The sequence below is a fragment of the Helianthus annuus genome, chromosome 8 (assembly GCF_002127325.2).
Source record: "Helianthus annuus cultivar XRQ/B chromosome 8, HanXRQr2.0-SUNRISE, whole genome shotgun sequence".
Taxonomy (NCBI): Eukaryota; Viridiplantae; Streptophyta; class Magnoliopsida; order Asterales; family Asteraceae; genus Helianthus; species Helianthus annuus.
Genome location: NC_035440.2, coordinates 148994323 through 149013864, shown reverse-complemented (window position 1 = coordinate 149013864; position 19542 = coordinate 148994323). Strand labels below are relative to the sequence as shown.

Sequence of the window (19542 nt, the reverse complement as noted above, 5' to 3'; positions counted from 1 at the left end):
GTTAAATTAATTTAGTTTATTAATATGTTATAATAAATTGAGATAGACAAAATTGCCCCTAAACAAAAAGACAAAATAACCAGCTTTCAACAGTTAAATATTAGGTTTTTTGAATTTTGGACTAATACGACAATAAAAATGAAATCACAGGAACACAGATTTAAAAGTTTTAAAATTTAGACTAAAATGACAAAAGTACCTAAACCATATGGACCAAAATGGCAGTTTACTCTTTATTATTAAAAGATCAATGCATACCTAAAATGATGTTGTAAAACGTGGTATATATCGAATCATGAACAAAATTTGACTGAGCAGCAGCAGAAACCCCCTTTGCTGCCCTATCTATCTATCTATCTATCTCAGTTGTGAATACTGAATAATATCAAACCCATCTTCCATGGCGGCACTTCCTCTTTCTCATCAATACTCTCTCTGCACTCATCATCGCCTATCTGCTCTCAAATCCCCACAATTTGGACCCAAAAATCTCTCTTTTCAACAACCCATTTTGGGCCTTTCTCGATCTTTCCAATTCCACACCTCTTCTCCACCTCAAAACCTTAGATTTTCTTTTAGTACAGCCAAGGATACAACAGTTGAGGTACCCTCTTCACTTTTCAAATTAATTTGTTTTATAACTGCACCATATTCTGTTTGTTGGAATTATTATTATTATTAACTTAGTGACTTATCAACTTAGTTGTAAATTCTAACTCTTAGTATAGTATAGTATAGTTAGATACTGGCTCAAAAAGTTTTGTTTTAGGCGGATTCGTCAACCAGACAACACCCTTTTGAATGCAATATCTATCTATCTATCTTTAGCTATGCTTTATCAAAACATTGTGAAAGTCAAGGCTAAAATTTGTGGTTGTAAAGTTAGCTTTGGATAATAAACAATTTCACCATGCCCGTGGAGTGGACGGTGAGCATGCTATATTGGTTGGGAATGGAATTATGTATTAACTAGCAGCAAGTATGCTATTTTTGCCTATCATAACTCTACAATTCAAGTGTGTTTGACATCCATGTTTTGTTTTAAAATATACTACCTTTTTTAGGTCTAGAATGCATGCTAATGCATAGGACTGAGCTTTATGGTACATGATACTTGTATTTTTAACATGGACATGTACTATTATTCTAAACCTCAATAAATCTGTTTTTCCCTCGTCTATTTTTGGTTATAGAAGGCGATAAGCAAAGCCAGGTAGCCGACTTAAGCAAATTAAGTGAACTTTGAAAGGATACTAGAGGTTATATACATATTGATCTTTATTATGAAAATCAATTATGAGACACGCACGCACACCCTTAACCTGCATTTCTACAAGTGGTTGTTTCCACGAGTACAACTCTGGACCTGTAAAGGTTGCTCTTCAATTTGCCAATTCCCACCAGAATTGGGGTTATCACACAATTTTCTTGTAGGTTGTCATTGACTATTAGAGTCAGGAGAGCTCCTCAATATTTATCATTCTCGCATTTCGCTGTCATTGACAGACTTTGAATTCATTCCATTGTTTGATAGTTTTATATGTTGTTGTTGTAACCTTGACTTTATATTATCGTCGTCTTGCCACTTAAAAATGTTACTCTTCAATTAAGGATTATGATTTCTTGGTGCTAGATCTCGAATTCGGTTTCAGAATCTGTTGCTTTAAAACCTCGATTATTTCTTATTTCACTTGAACTTGTGTATTAGGGCTGATTGATATTTGATATACCAATAAAGTTTTGTTTGTGCTTGAATCGTTAAGGTAAAATGATCATTTACTCTTCTTAAGGCCGATTATTCAGCACAAAAAATAAACAAGCATTTGCTTATGTAGGCAGCATCCAGACACTCTTTATTCATTAAAAAAAAAGAAAAGAAACGTGACCTAACTACCACAGCAATCCAGGTTGATGTCCATTTGGTATTGGGTAGCAAAGTGTATTCTTTTTTGTTTGGTCATCAGTCATTAATTGCATTTTGATCCCCGCACCCCCTTTCATGACTTTGGGTCAAGGTGGCAGGGTCAATACCCATCCTGAACATCTTTTGACCGACGTGTAAATGTTATTAGTTTATCAAATCATCTTATAAGAACAACTAGATAGGATTACAGTTGGCTTATACAATAAGGAGGCTGTTTGGTCATAACAATTAGTTATTTTACAAGTTTAATCTTGGCTTGTTAGACCCATTATGGGACTATATATTCACAAGATAAATGGGCATAGACCATAACCTGAGTCAATACCTATGTATGTATATGTGATTAAACTTAAGTTTGAAAAGCAGGAGCAGGTTGAGCCGTTTAAATGTAACCTGTTTCCAGATTCCTGCATAGTGTCTGCAAGGAGTACTTACTCTAATTCTTTGGTAACACAAACCATTAAAACACCAAATAGTTGAGTTGCTACGTGTCATTTCATTTTCATGAACATTTTACGGTAATTTTAACATCATCCTAACCTAACAATAGAATATTTATAAAGCATGCATCTTTATTAATTTTAGCCTATGGCCAAAGGATACTTGATTTACTCATATCCTTCTGAATGTCAATTTGTTTCATTAGCTAGCTGAAAAGAATTTAGAACTTAACTTTTGAGTTCAACCCATAACAGTCAAATACTTGAACCTGATGGGTATTTTATTATATTATGTTGGGACTTAGGGCAGGTATTCAGATATGCAGTTAATTATAATTTCTTTCACAGTTTGGGCTTGGGACGGATGGGTATGGTATTACTATTAGGTGATACCCCCTCGATTACCCGAAATCGGTGCATATGTGTTTACCCGCGTTGAAACCAAATATGATTTTAAAGTTGTTAGAAGAAACTTGAAATTATCAAAAACATAGAAATTACAAGAATTTGTGTTCCAACGGTAGTTCATGGTTTTTGCAAACAGGTTTGGGAGTAGGATTACAAAAACCAGTCACATACCCGGCTTATTACCATCTCTAGTTTCATATAAAATCTAAAACCAACATCAAAATTTGCAGGAAGCATGGTATAACTAATATCGATGTTGGAGCTAAAGTCTCAGTCTGTTTGTTTGACTTTATACTAGCTGACTGCTTAATTATATGTTCTTTTTTTTTTATCTCATACATTTTTGCTGGGCAGACAAGTGAAGACGAGGCTCAATTAGACGAATCCGAAAGCGATAGAAATCAGGAGAGTGTATTGAGCGTCAAGTCCCTGCTTCTGCTTTACAAAGAAGCTGTCCTCAATGAAGATGACACAACTACATCTGAAATAGAGGCTACATTATCTCATCTAGAAAATGAGAAAAATAAATTATTTGGGCAGGTGACGGCATTGTCAGAAGAGGCAAATTCCGGGAAGGAAAGATATATCCGGTTGCAAGCGGACTTTGAGAATTTTAGAAAAAGGTCAGAGAAGGAGAGGCTTAGCATTAGAAGTAATGCCCAAGGGGAAGTGATCGAGAGTCTTTTGCCCATGGTTGATAATTTCGAGAGAGCAAAGCATCAATTGAAGCTGGAAACAGAGCAGGAGAAGAAGATTGATGCAAGTTACCAAGGGATTTATAAACAATTTGTGGAAATAATGAGGAGCTTACAGGTGGCCGTTGTACCAACAGTTGGAAAACCATTCGATCCCTCAGTAAGTAGTTCAATGGTTCCTTTTGTTTGGTTAATCCATAGTTGTTAATAGCGAATAGCGACAAGGGACCTATATGCTACATAGCAAATAGCGATTTTTTTGGGTAAAATTTATAAATAGCGATACACTAGAAAAAGAATTTAAAATTTTTTATATGTATATTATATCAAAATACCCTGGTATATATGTTATTTTACATGTATATTTAACAAAAACCTATAAATCTAGCTATTTTATAGCTATATCTAATTGCTATTTACATCAAAAAAAAGTTAATTGTCGCTATTTATGCTATTGGTCGCTATAACCCAAATAGCGACACTCCATCGATTCGCTACATAGCGCGCTATAGCGATCGCTATAGCCGCTATTGACAACTATGGGTTAATCCATTTTTCCGCTTACCCGTGTTTGGTATGCAATGTTTTTTTGTGATGTAGGTTCATGAGGCAATTGCGCGAGAAGAGTCCAAGGAATTCAGTGAAGGTATTGTTATAGAAGAGTTCAGACGAGGGTTTGTTCTTGGGGAACGACTGCTTAGACCAGCAATGGTCAAGGTTTCTTCTGGGCCGGGTCAAGCCGATCCTTCAACTCAGGAATCTACGGAGCAATCATAGACAACCACCATATCAAGGCCGATGATGGTTGAAATTTTGCACCAGAGTGGCTTTTATACCTTTTATTCAGTGGCAAATGGCATTGTTCATCATGTTTCTTTACACATTCTTACTTGTATCTTTCTTATTATGATCATCTTGCATTAGTTAAAGTGATGCATGTTCCTTACCCGTGAATGTTTCATTCCTAAGAATTATGTTAACACAGATGTTAAGAATCCGCAAACGTTTTTTTCTTGACGCACATTTCAAAGATACAAAGAGTGTTTTGTGAGGTGGGGTCGCAAGTTTTGACATTATCGAAACACGACAAAAACCTGAGTAAATGCTCAAGTTTAGGTTGTTATGTCGATCCTATATACTAAACATGTGTTTAAGTTGACGTGTTTAACCTGTGTAATTAAAGAATGTGTGCAGGTTGATGTGTATGACCCATTTATCAAACAAATCAACCCTGTTTAAAACTAAAATAGTATATATATATATATATGCAACATCAACTCACCAACCAACTTATTACAACCTATAAAGTCACACATTTAATACTTGATGATTATCTAGTCGTCTACTTAAACCTGCCAATCTAACAACCTTTTAACAAACTATCAACCTTCTTGACTCATTTATCTAAATGGATTACATGACATAAATATGTTTTATGTTTGAATTCGGGGCCGTTTGGCAACATCTGAATGGTTAAACATTGAACCAGAGAGGTCTAAACCATTAAGTGTTAAACCAGTAAGAGGTCTGAACCATTAAGAGCTTGTATAATGCTTAATCATTCAAAGGCAAATGTCTGACCAAATCAGATTAGAGGCCTTAACCATTCAGACTCTGTATAAGGCTTAACCATTCAGAGGCAAATGTTTCAGACATCTGCTCGTGAAACAAACAGTCTGAACCATTAAGTGCTGAACCAGTAAGAGATCTAAATCATTAAGAGCCTCATTAAGAGGTCAACAAACAGCCCCTTCGTCTACTTAACCTGACACGATGCCATTCTTTCCATGATGTATGAACAGAAACTTGGGTACAAACAGGACGGACAACCAACAGGGAATGCAAATAGATAATGTCTGTGTGACATGTTATTCTAATCGCAATGCTTTTGGTTCATCTTTCGTGACTAGACATACCGATTCATCCCAGATTTTCTAACCCAGAAAAGTATCACTTACAGCAGGCGTTAACCAGTCACAGAACTTGGCAACAACACAGATCAATTTTAACAAGACAAAAATCAACCAACATCTGTAAGCATTACTGAGCAGAACTGTACGTAAAATTTGCAAAAGTGAAATCTAAAAGCAGAAATTTCATGTGACATCATCTAGTTCTAGCTTCAGTCGGTGGAACTGGTCTACGATGATAAATAACCGACACATCCACCATCATGAATCTTGCACAGTAGTCTGCTTTGGTTTAAAAACAAGCAGGTACTGAGCAAACAATATCATAAAACCTGTTATCTATATCTACAACAGCCCCCTTTGTATACAAAATCAACAAAAATATGAGCTCATGCATAATCTTGCCCCTATATCAATAGGGCCATCATCCCCACCAATAGGATGAAGTGCAACAGGTACGGTTGAGAGAATATGCAACACTAGGGGAAAGACTGCTGGCTCGATGTCTGGATTCTTTGATGATACCATGTTGCTGTATGGAAATGTAAGCATAGCAACCTCGTCGATCGCTTTAAACTTGCAACTGCTTCCTTTTTTATGTGAGCGGTTGTTTGGATGATAATTAAGTACCAATGTTGACGTAGCATCGAGCCATTCGGCAGTAAGACCCTCAACCTCGTCATAGTATATCCGTCGCTCAATCTAGAAGCATGAAAGCACAAGAAATATGCAATTACAAAATGATAAAAGAGGCTGTTACGACCCATTTACTTATGTATATACTCACAGCTAGCTTGGTGACATATATAGACATGAATCTTGGTCCCAACCCCAACACTCTAGCTTCTGAAAGGAAAACCTGCAGTTACCATGCCACAAGTCAACGTACATACATACTGTATTTGTATAGCATAACCTAATAAATATAGTATAAAGGTTGAAGGAAAGATAGCTTTATACTATATTTATTAGGTCATGCTATATAAAGGTAGAAGGAAAGATAGCTTTATACTATATTTAAAGGGTAAACCACAGAAATTACATGGATGGTCCCTGTGGTTTGCCAAAATTACACGGATGGTCCTGGTGGCTTGCACTGTGCAACTCATTTAGTCTCCAGCTTTGCTAAAAGTACATGGATGGTCCCTGTGGTTTGCACTTGGTAACGCATTTAGTGCTGGAACCTTTAGATTTGTTGGCTGGGGACTAAATGCGTTACCTATGCAGTTAATGCGGAAAAATATCGGTTATCGGTCAAGGACCGATATATGAGATATTGTTTATCGCGGTGAGATATCGGTGAGATATCGGTAATTTCTAATATCATGAATAAATATGAATATATATTTATATTCATATCTAGAGCCTATATATATACTAGAAGTCTAATATCATGCATAAATATATATATTTATATATATACAAGAGGTGGTAGAAAGTCTAGGTGTGGGAATGAAAGTCTCAAAAGGTGGTAAATACTTTGTCCCACATTGGTGTGGGAACAAAGTGAGTGGGTGTTTATAAGGTAAAGCATTTACTACTCCATTATAGCTTTATGACATGTTTTACCACAAGTCCTACCTGCGCGCGCAGGGGGGGGGGGTGCTTAAAAAAAAGGGTTTCTGAGCTGGAAATTTGGTTGAACTCGTGCGTGCCTGCGGACACGAATGCAGCTCCGAAACCCGGGTACCGCGTGAGGCAGTTTTTACACCATATTTAACTTCGTTTTTTTGCTGAAATCCAGATTTTTTATACAAAATTGGCCCAGCAGCGTTTTACCTTCGTTTTTTTGCTGAAATCCAGAATTTTTTTTATACAAAATTGGCCCAAACGAGATAACGCCGAGACGACCGATACGGTTTTGCAAGATATCGGCCGATATTTCGGCGTCGACCGCCGATATTATCGTTGACCGATATATGACCGATATCGGAAACCGATATTTTGGTGAGGGGCCGATAACCGAGATATCGCCGAGATTAACTGCATAGTGCATTACAAAGTGCAAACCACAGGGACCATCCTGTACTTTTGGAAAGCTAGGGACCAAATCCAAAATTTTGGTAAACCACAAAGACCATCCATGTAACTTACTCAATAGAATAATAAAACTACGAAAAGCTGAGCATTAGATGGCAACTTAAGCCCCTTTACTTATGGATATGTTGATTTAGGTTACTTTATCAATGCATAAAACAGGTTGGAAGGGTAAATTTAAAAAAACTGCAAACGAGGAAATTGGCTAAATAGGTCAAAAGTCACCAATGGTGTATTTTTAATGCATAAAAACTTCCTATATCATCTTGATAAAAACTATCTTATTATTAAAATAACATACTTTTTGTGATCATGTTCCACACAAGTCAACCTTTTCCATTCAATTACTAAAAAACTACCCCTTTTAGCTTAACCCACGACCCACTCAATTTCTCACATTTACTGAACGGCTAAAGCTATCCAGTTGCAGAAAAGCAAGTAAAACAAACAGAAAAGTGAGTTAAAGTCAACAATATGTTACCTCCTTGTTCCTCAGCAACAGCCACATATATAGTTTATCAGTAGCATCCTTTACATGCCTACTGGCCAGTTTTCTTGCATTGCAATAGGCGGCAACATCAGCAAGTACATCTGTGCCCGGAACAACATATTTCATTGCTGCATACGCCAACGCCTTTTGAGCGTCAAAACTTTCCACTTCTTCTTTATTGAAACGCAAGCCCGTAAAGCATCTTTTAGCCAATTTCTTCTCGTTCAAGTCCAACATGACTTCTGCTTCCAATGTCGCAGCCAATGTCCGATGCACAACAATATCAGCGTAACGTCTTAATGGAGAAGTGAAGTGTGTGTAAAGCGGGACCGCCAATGCGTAATGACCCCAATCTTTACCGTTATCTATCACGTCCCCGCTGCAGAAATAAGTTGCCAATTGCATTGGCTTTGTAGCATAGTTCATAAGAACGTCAAAAAAGACGGAATCGTCCTTCAATTCGTGCCGTATTCTCTCCAAAGATTGATTTAGCTCACTGGAACTAGAAGCGTTCAACTGTAAACCATGTTTACTGCAAAAAGATTCGAGATCTCTAAGCTTTGACACATTAGGTTCGGGATGTCTTCTTAACAATGCACAAGAAGGGTAAGCCCTAGTTATTACTTGAGCAGCTGTCGTATTAGCCAAAAGCATAAATTCTTCAACAAGAAAGTTGGATTTCTTCCTTCCGGTGAAAACAATATCATACGGGATGCCATCTTGATCAAACAAGAAATCGGTTCTAGCGTTTTCAAGAGACAAAGCACCATCTTTGTACCTATTTTCTTTCAAAACTTTAGATAACTCATCAAGAGTGCATACAGAGGTAACCACATCCGACCATGTGAAATTCCCATGCAGTTGGAGCCCCTCAACGTTCAAAGTACCATCAATAATGTCTTGAGCATGTTCATACGAGAGCTTACAACAAGATTGCATAATGGTACGACCGATCCAACGATCTAGAACCTCCCCATCACGATTAATATCCCATATTATGGAAAAGGCAAGTCTTTCCACCCCGGGAATAAGCGAGCCTAATTTGTCACCAAGCAACGATGGCAGCATCGGTAACTTATAATGCTTTAAATACACACTTGTGGATCGGATTTGTGCTTCTTCATCCAAAGCAGTGTGTGGCGGAACAAAATATGATACATCTGCAATATGAACACCTACTCTGTAAATATCATTTGGTAACCTTTCAACTGAAAGAGCATCATCAAGATCGGATGCAGTGGCGGGGTCAATTGTAAATGCGCACAGGTTCCTTAAATCTATTCTACGGTGAAATTCCTCTTCGGGTATTCTCCAAGGAACATGAGGTATACAAGAAATTGCATCGGGAGTGAAGTCAGAAGTATTAATTTCGTTTTGAAATAAAATGGCGGAAATCTGTGACTCTGCCTCTCCACCTCTTCCAAAATTGTGAATAACATGAGCTAATGGACTATCATACTCTTCATTCCATTCAACGATTTCTGCAGCAATGAGGTCCATTTCAAGTGTTAAGTCACAGTTGTCTAACCTTTCCATAATGCTGTTTGGCAACGTTTTCACGGCCACCATCATTTTAGGAAACTTTGGATCAGTGGATACAAGTTGGATGTAGTCACGTTTTGGAGATAATAATACAAGTCTAGATTTCTTGGTGTCTTTCTTCCAGTTAAATAACCATGGCTTTATTCTAAGAAAACCAACAATAGACTTCCTCCGGGGAGACGTTTCAATGATACCCACAACTCTACCTGTTGGCCGTTTTGTTGGAAATGAATTTATCGTAGCGCACAACTTTTCTACTAGAGGTATGGCTTCTCTTCTTTCACTAGAAGAACAAGCAGCTGGATGGTTATTTTCAATTAGCTCTTGACCGACATCTTCACTTTGAACCCTATCGTTTACGTAACTGTCCTCCACTGCACTTGACCCTTTCATCTTTGTCCAAGATGAAAAAGGATCTACTTTAATTGCAACAATGTCTCCTTCTACCTGAACAAAAGAAAGAAAATTATCAAATAAACCATTAATCCAAATAGAATAATCTTGATAAGGAAAGAATTCTCTTTCTGGCAATTTGCAGACTTAGATTCCTTCCATTCATAACCGCAGAGAACAAAACAAATTAAAAATACAATACAAATAAGTTGAGATACAAACCAGAGTTATTAGAAGCCCTCGCTTCATGCGACTAGGCCCATATTCCAGGCGAGACTCATTAATTGCGCTTTTAGTTCCTAGATGCTCGCTTTAGCTCTCTAGGTGCACTAAATACCGATTTATTCTTTTTTTTGGTTATCATCTGATGTAAAATTATTGATCTTCTCCACAGTTACCGAATTAAAAAACTTTCACCTAGATTTCTGATCCAGTTTAGAACTTTCCAACTTTCAAGTTTTGGAATTACATTTGAATCTTCACTATTTTAGAACTTTTTGTACTAATTAGATGATAATCTAACATTAAATGTTATATGATAGCTTTTGTTTAGTTTACTTGAAGAACAGTATAATTCTAATACATATAAAATACTTTATAATTTTTTCACTTAAGTGCGCTCTTTTTTCTCTAGCCCTCGCTTTTTTGCGCCTAGCGCCTTTGATAACTATGATGGAAATCCATTTTGTCCTTCATTCCAAGCTCCCCTGCCCCTTCAAACCTCTAAATCAAAATTGTTGAGCTAACACCCCGCTTATACACTAAAAGTTTCAGAAAACGACAACATGAATGTTATTATCCTAATTTGACTTTAAAGCATATAGCAAGAAGCAACCTATACGCTACGCAGCGATAGCGATGAAATAGCGAGCGCTATTTTATGTTTAGCGTATAGCGATAGAAAATTTTAGAAATATTTTATTTGTATATTATATCCAAATACGGTGTTTCTATGTGCATATTTAACCAAAAACTAGCTATTTATATTAAACCCAAAAAAAGCCTGAAATCCCGCTATTTACTCGCTATGGAGGCGCCAAAATCAGATAGCGATGTATGACCGCTTCGCTACGCTGCTATAAGTGCTATTAGCGACTATGCTTTAAAGATTTTAACACATCATCCATCATAAACATATAACAATCATAAAATAGAATCAGTATGTGATGAAACCAATAAAAAACTTACAGCTCTATTCTGGCTAGGAAATCCACTAATAAGAACATCAACCGGCAATCCATCAATCTTGCAATAGGCCTAACCAATGCACACAAACATTATAACAAACACATAATCAAAACAACTGAAACAATAATGAAATACCTCAATCCGATTATGCGCATTCACTCTAAACATCGATTTGAACACATCGCCTTTCTGCAACATAAAAACTTATTAGTAAAAATTCACAAACAGTTGATCTTTAAACGATAAAGATGAATAACCTCTAATGCAGCATGAATAGCTTCCATAGACCAATGCGAAGCAAAATGCTTGCGTTGATCAGGCTGATTATGAGTCATTGAATCTGAAATATGTGATTACCAAATTGAATTGAGCCTCAACTGATTAAGATATTATTATTGTGTTTCGATAGAACAGAGAGAGGGTTAGGGGTAGAAGGTGACGTGAGCAAATTAGGGTTCATGGGTGCCGACAAATTGGTATTGACGGCCGAAACCGACCATGTTATATAATTTTTCATTCTTTTGGAAAATCATGAGCAGGCCCATTGTGTTCTACTATTATCTTTTAGTGTAACTAGTTTTTTTCCCCGCTGAGCGTTACGGCGGCGCACGACGGAACGAACGTTTAGTAAAACACTAAGTGTAAAGCACAATGCGTTATGCACGATTTGTTCAAGTGTTAGTTGATGCGTTAACCATATGAAAACACGTGTTTCAACATATCTAATTGAACTCAATGTAACCTATATAAGTATTGCGATTAGATCATAATGTAAAGTACATTGAATCTATCTCGTATAATCATAACTTATTCTATAGTATTAATTAAAGTTTTGAAAAAAAAGAAAGAAAAAAAAAACACAATTTGACTCCACTCAGTTCGGAACAAAATTTATGAAAACTTACATAAAATAAGTAAGAAAACGTATTATATTAAAAAAAAAGTATATCCAAATGTAGACCAACTCTAATTGATACAAACGCATACATAAAAATATGCACATAAAAATGGTTTTTTAAACGAAAAAGTGTTATATTTGACCTAACTCGTTTCTAGAAAAAGTTTATGTTGTAACGTAGACACCCTTAAATTTATACGGATATGTACATAAAATATGCACATAAAAATAGTTTTTTAGGTAAGAAAATCATATGGGTAAACAAATGAAATTAACGAATGAATGTTGTCGAAGGAAATTTAAATTAGTAAAAAGTTAGAGGCTAAAAATGTGAATTGTTAGTAGAAGAATAATAAAGTTAGATAAGGGACTAAAATTGATTACTTCAAAAGTGAAGGGACTGTAACAAAGCTGAGGGGCTTGAAATGCAAATGCAAATGCAATACTGTAAAAAGTTTAGGGGGGAGACAAAGCCAGTGGGAAAGCCCACCACTTTGTCTTTTAAGATAGTATACAATGTAATAATGTAATATAATGTAATAATCTATATCTATATCAATATTTATATCTATACAACCTTATTAAGTAAACTAAGTTTTCTACCCTTATGGTAATTTTACATTGTATACACATTTTGAAGCAACATTTACTGTAACACCCCGTGTTTTCCAAAAGTCAAAGTCAAAGTCAAGGGTTGACTGTTATTGGAATTAAAGATTAATAAAGATTAATTCCATTTTAGTTTCATTTTGATTTTCATATTATTTGGAGTAAGTGTTGTATAATCAAACTAATCGACCGATAATCGAACTGTGAATCAACGACCGACTGTGAATAATAGGAAGTAACAATGCAATAAAGCTAGTCAATCAATAATCAAGCTAATCAAATCAATCATCAAACTCAAGTGTGGGGGATTTTAGTACTTTTATACGTGTGTGTGTGTGCCTTATGTGTTACTTGTGCATGTTTACTTTTATGTTAAAGTGTGTGGTGAATCAATCAAATCAATCAAGACTCAAAGGTGAATCAAACTCAATGGAAATCGAACCCGAAATAGTTGTAAGGATGCTTGTATGTTAAGCATAGTCTCGACTACTACTAAAAGTAATTTGATTAGGAATTCTATCATTCTCAAATCATCGTTCATCGAACTCGAAATATCGAAAATCGTCGCGAAACACTCTAAACCAGGCAAGCCGATCGAACAGGGCAACCTGATCGAACAGGCTAGCCGATCGAACAGGCTGTTCGATCGGACAGCTGCTCGATCAGGGATGCTGTTCGATCAGCTGACCCTTTCCTCTTTTAGAAGCCTATAAATAGGGCTGTCCTTGTCAAACTTTCCACTTTTGGAAAAGCTCTGACCGACCAGCCTCTTCTTCTCACTAAATCTCAGATTTCTCTCAAACCGGTAAGTATTTCGCTCTAATCCTTGTACGTTTTTGTTCATTAATCGATTCTCCATCTTTCTATCTTTCAAAATCTGAATTTCATCCATGAAATCACCAAGATCTAGGTGTTCTTGAGTGATGTCATCATGGTGTTCTTGGTGTTCATCAAGAACTTCATGTTCTTGACTTCATTCAACCATGAATAAGCTAGATCTAACCGATTTCCACATAAATAACCTAAAATCTTCCTAAGATCTTAACATTTCACGGTGGAAAAGGATTGGAAGATGGGTTTTCATCTATCTTTCAACTCTTTTACACTCAAAAAGGTGAAAACGAAGCTTGAACCGATTTACAAATCAATCTAAACAAACACATGGTTCAAGATTCGGGTTCTACCGAGAGATATACCGATTTCGGGTTAAACGTTAAACTTGGGTTCCAAACCGTCTCTGACCGGGTTTGGGTGATTCCTGCTCGAGTCAGTAGGCTAAGTGGGGACTTCAGTTTTGTGGTTCAACTCGTAGTCAAAATATCTCTAAAACATCAACAATTCACGGGAATAAACAAGTGTTAAGTGATAGGTTAACCGAATCGAGAAGCTGGCCGAACGGCTAGGCTGTTCGATCGAACAGCCCAACCGAACGACTATGCCAGCCGATCGACTAGGCTAACCGATCGACTAGCACTTAGTCCCACAAACTCACAAAAGTGTAGTATTGACGAGGTACTGTTCGATCGACTACGCCACTCGATTGTAAACATTACTGCTCGAATCATGAGATACTATACTTCAAACACTTAGACTTTTGAAACATTGGAATGTCACCCGATCGAGCATGCCAACCGATCGAGTGACATATTTGAAAACAATGCAATGCTAACCGATCGGTTGGGCTAACCGATCGAACAGCTGTTCGATCGGCCAACCTGAAAGGTAGTACAAACCATCAAACACAAACACATCCTTCACATCAAAGGAAGAAACAATCCACTTGAAGGAACCAGCCGATCGAGCCAGCCGGCCGATCGAATGGATGTTCGAACGGACTTTCAAACCAATCGAACAGCCCACTCGATCGAACTGCTGTCCGATCGAATGGCCTGCTCGATCCAAGTACATTGTTTACTTTTTTCCGCGTTACTCATCGTTGTGTTATCGAACTATTCAGGCTAAACTATTCTCAGTGCTCCCTTCAATCCACAACCAACCACTGTGAGTATACTCGATCCCTTTTTGCTTTCAGCACTTTTGGGTGTTACATACGTAATCTATCAAATCCACAAACAACACAAACTATTTGAACGCTAACCTATTTGCATGTATTACTTGTCTAAATGATTGCTGTTTATTATGTTTACACGTGGAGTGCTATCTACCTGCTTTAGCAACATAGTACTATAGTTTGGACTCAGCACCCGTTCACACGGGGGTTGCTAAGGACAATTACTTGCATGGATTACGGTGGTAATCATGTATCGCGAACTGTCTCGGACAGTCAACTCGAAGTCATTGGTATCGATGGTCCCATGTTGATAATTTACATGCATCGTTTGCCCTTGTGTACGTGCTTGGTTATGCGTAAACTATTCGAACTTTATATGATATATCAAACTTGTGTACTCACCTTTACATTATATGTATTGACTTTTATTTTAACGTATGTGACAGGTGTTTAAGCTACTAGCGTGCTAGGGAAGCGAGGCAATAATAAGCTTCTAGGAGCCAGTGACCTTAGGACAGTGTCCATATACCTGCTCCAGGGCCATAATTATCTGTAGATCTTGTACTGGCACCTGTAGTCAGTAAGATCTATAGTTAGCCGTCTAGAAGTCTTAAAACAATATTTAAATTCGGTCTGTAATAATTAAGAATTTGAGTTGTCGGAACAGTTCCCATATTGTTTAGTTGATTTCTATGATAACTTGTTATTATTTGGGACACGGTATGGGACGTGTTATATAACTGAATTGTATGATAGTTGTTGTGGAAACTTCTGAACAATCTGTTTCGCTCAGTGCCGCGCCCCGATGATTCCGCCATCGGTTGGGGTGTGACAGATTGGTATCAGAGCCATAACTATAGGGAATTAGGTTAGACACGATCTAGTCCGGATCGCTGTCTTAGAGACCTAGACTATAGTTAGGAACCAAGAGACCAAGTTTATGTGCTTATTTTATGTTGTTTCCTTCTATTCTATCATTACATCCGAACTCCGAGCCAAATTTTGTAATTTGGACGGGATTAGGAGTGAAACCCGCAAATTCCTGCCTAAATTACAAATTTTGCCAATTACTTTGTGCAAATTTCTATCAACAAACGGGGGAGAATTATACCAAATTAGGGCTGAAACCCGTAATTTGATGAAAACTTTCCTCTAAATTTTCTTAAAACAAGGAAGAAATTGCTGAGCTAGGGGTGAAACCCTAACCTTGGCAGTTATTCCGACTTTATTTTAATCTCGCCAAGGCAATTGACGGACTCCAACGACCTGAACTCACGAGTATGACCTAGAATGCGCATGCATAATGCCCAAGAATCGAGGCAGAAACATGTCCCCTAGAGCCGAAAGTGACGACAAGTCAACTGTGAATAGTTAAATTGCCATGGTTAGTCGAAGTCTAGTAGCCGCAGACAATCCATTTTCCGATTTTGAGTGTTGTTTTGTTGAATTTATATGATTTACCTGTTTACGTGTTTTAAGATTTGTTGGTTACTCCATTTGTTATCAATCTGCGTGACCTTTGTTGCTATCCTATCTCGATTCAAATCCCTGTTGATGTGATCTAAACGAAACCGGTGTGCTATGCTACGCTATACGACTAAGTTAGACGATACAATGTGGTGCTATCCGATACGCAAAACGAACGACACTCGACTTGTGGTTATAGGTTTCTGTTTTCTGACTACCTCTGTGATAAAATTTCGTACGTGTTTAGGAAATTAAGTGCTCTATCTGCTTAATTGCTTATGTGCCCTAATTGCTTCTGTGCTTATGTGCCCTAATTGCTTCTGTGCTTATGTGCCTCTATGATTATGTGCTTATGTGATTATATGTGTTACGTGACGAGAGATGCGACGTGATTCTAAGCTTTAGAGATCTAAGAACGTGTGAGACTCGAATTCGTTGTGTTGAGCCTGTGACGATGTCTATTGCAGACCATGTCGTCATCTGGACAACCTAGATCACGCTCGCGTCTTACCCGCCAGGAGAAAAGAGATCGACGTCTGGCTGCTATCATCTCTAAGACCGTGGCGAAGGCCGTGAGTGAGGTTTATGAGAACGCCAGCAAATCATCTGAGATGTCACAAGCTGATGCTCCGAAAGAATCCAGCAAGACTGCTTTTAGCTTCAAGCAATTTAAGGCATGTGGGCCAAAAGAGTTCACCGGCGAGGATGGTCCAACGGCTATGTTTCACTGGTTTGACTCGATAGAAGTCACCTTTCGTCAAAGTGGATGCCCAGATAATCTCCGGACTCTCAATGCTACTGGCGTCTTCCAGTCCCGTGCTTTGGACTGGTGGACTGCTGAAAGAAACAAGCGCGGAAACGACGCAGCCTATGCTCTGTCATGGAAGAAGCTGAAGGAAATCATGATCGAAGAATACTGTCCCTCCCATGAGCGTCATAAGTTGGAGGATGAATTCTGGGGTATTAAACAAGACAAGGGTGACAACGCCGGTCTCACTGCTCGCTTCAAGCAGTTAAGCATCATCTGTCCAGACCAGGTCAAGACTCCCGACATGACCATCAAAAAATACATCCGCGCTCTTCCTGACTGTGTAGCGGATTTTGTCCTAGCTTCAAAGCCCGCAACGATTGAGGAGACCTACCTGCTCGCCGCTGAGATTAATGACAAGCGGGTGAAGGCTGGTTTCTGGGATAAGCAAGTCAAGCCCCTGCATCAAGTCACCGCCGCATCAACCGACAACACTACCACTCAAGCCTCCAAGTCTTCGAGAAGAAGAAAGAAGAACAAAAGTTGCGCTGCCGCAACCACTGCTGCTCCACTACAGTCTGTACCAGCCCAGCAGCAACAGCCACAGCGTTCAGCGCCAGTGATCAATGCGCCGCCAGCGAAGCGTGCGTACACCGGCCCCCACCCACTCTGTGCTACATGTTCTTATCATCATCCGGTGGGTGTGGCCTGCCGTTTCTGTGTCCACTGCAACGTTTACGGGCATTTCACTGCGAATTGCCGCTATGGTCCTCGTCAAACGCAAGCTCAAGCCGCTGTTAACCAAGCCCTGCTACCTGCTCCTCAAGCTCCTCAAGCTCATCAAGCTGCACAGGCCCCGGCAAACAATGTTCGGACCTGCTTTGCATGTGGTGACCCTAACCACTTCGCAAACCGGTGCCCGAACAGGGTGGTGAAACAAGAAGCTCAACAACCCCAGCAACAACAACAGCAGCCTCAACAACAAGCCGCTCACGCCAGAACTTTCAACATCAACGCACGCCAGGCTCAAGCTGATAACAACGTGGTCAATGGTACGTTCCTTGTGAATGGTATATATGCATCATGTTTGTTTGATACTGGAGCCGATAACTGCTTTGTGTCATTTGAATTTGAGAAGCTTCTTAGACGTAAGCGCTCTTATCTTTCGACACCCTTCGAAGTAGAAGTCGCTACCGGAAGAACCATTGCTGTCAATTCTGTACTCCGTGATTGTACTCTCGAGCTCAACAATCATATATTCCCAATTAATCTCATTCCAATGCAGCTCGGAAGTTTCGATGTCATAGTAGGCATGGACTTTCTTCGTGAAAACCGTGCTGAAGTTGTGTGTTCCGATAAGATGATTCGTTTTGTGCTAGCTAGTGGTGATATTTTATGTGTTTATGGTGAAACTACTGCGAAAGATCTCAAGCTCATGTCCTGTCTTCAAGCTCGCAAATATCTCCGCAAGGAATATCGAGCCTTCTTGGCCAACATTGTTGTAGCAGAGACGGACAAGAAAAAGAAAGTTGAAGTCAATGATGTTCCTGTTGTCCGAGAATTTCCTCAGGTGTTCCCTGATGATCTTCCTGGATTACCTCCAAATCGTGATATCGACTTTCGAATCGACCTTATTCCAGGAGCCAACCCAGTGGCCAAAGCTCCGTATCGACTCGCTCCATCCGAGATGCGAGAACTCTCAAACCAACTCCAAGAGTTACTTGAAAAAGGCTTCATTCGCCCGAGCACTTCTCCATGGGGCGCACCAGTCCTTTTCGTCAAAAAGAAGGATGGGTCGTTCCGAATGTGCATCGATTACCGGGAATTGAACAAGCTGACCATCAAGAACCGATACCCCTTACCAAGAATCGATGATCTGTTCGACCAATTACAAGGTGCTCAGTGTTTCTCCAAGATTGATCTACGTTCAGGCTACCATCAGTTGCGGATTCAAGAGGAAGACATACCCAAAACCGCTTTTCGAACCCGATACGGCCACTACGAATTTGTTGTCATGCCTTTTGGATTGACCAACGCACCCGCGGTCTTTATGGATCTGATGAATCGCGTGTGTAAACCGTTCTTAGACCGTTTTGTCATTGTATTTATCGACGATGTCCTGATCTATTCCAGATCGAGGGCCGAACATGCGCAGCATTTGCGGTTGGTTCTCGAGTTGCTTCAGGGAAACCAACTCTACGCCAAATTCTCCAAGTGTGAGTTCTGGTTGGAGGAGGTTCAATTTCTGGGTCATATTGTGAATAGTCGGGGTATACACGTTGATCCTGCAAAGATTGAGGCAGTCAAGGGATGGGTTACGCCAAGGAATCCGTCAGAAGTTCGCTCTTTTCTCGGATTAGCAGGTTATTACCGACGATTTATCGAAGGATTCTCTAAGATCGCTGTACCTCTTACTGCTCTAACCCATAAAGACAAGCCTTTCGTGTGGGGAACCGCACAAGAGACTGCTTTCCAAACCCTCAAACACATGCTGTGCCATGCACCAGTTCTTACACTGCCGGACGGAAGCGATGACTTCGTTGTCTATTGTGATGCTTCAAACCTTGGACTTGGCTGTGTTCTCATGCAACGAGACAAGGTTATAGCTTACGCATCTCGACAGCTCAAAATCCACGAGAAGAACTATACAACCCATGACCTCGAGCTAGGCGTAGTTGTCTTTGCCTTAAAGATTTGGCGACACTATCTGTATGGTACAAGGTGTACGATCTTCACTGATCACAAGAGCCTACAACATATCTTTAACCAGAGAGAACTCAAT

General features: G+C 38.9%; 2 protein-coding genes across 2 annotated transcripts; one reads left to right on the top strand and one right to left on the bottom strand.

Annotated features, from left to right (window-relative positions):
- Nucleotides 1-296: 296 nt before the first annotated feature.
- Nucleotides 297-4488, top strand: LOC110873266 (protein GrpE). The gene is made up of 3 exons (XM_022122199.2): nt 297-604; nt 3127-3627; nt 4068-4488. The coding sequence occupies exons 1-3, from the start codon at nt 401-403 to the stop codon at nt 4242-4244; spliced, it is 882 nt and encodes a 293-aa protein (XP_021977891.1). The 5' UTR covers nt 297-400; the 3' UTR covers nt 4245-4488.
- A 999-nt stretch (nt 4489-5487) lies between these two features.
- On the bottom strand, nt 5488-11572 carry LOC110873267 (DIS3-like exonuclease 2). Its single transcript, XM_022122200.2, has 6 exons — nt 11285-11572; nt 11163-11216; nt 11028-11096; nt 7896-9893; nt 6165-6236; nt 5488-6079 (listed from the first exon to the last, which is right to left on the bottom strand). The coding sequence occupies exons 1-6, from the start codon at nt 11360-11362 to the stop codon at nt 5750-5752; spliced, it is 2601 nt and encodes an 866-aa protein (XP_021977892.1). The 5' UTR covers nt 11363-11572; the 3' UTR covers nt 5488-5749.
- Nucleotides 11573-19542: the final 7970 nt, after the last annotated feature.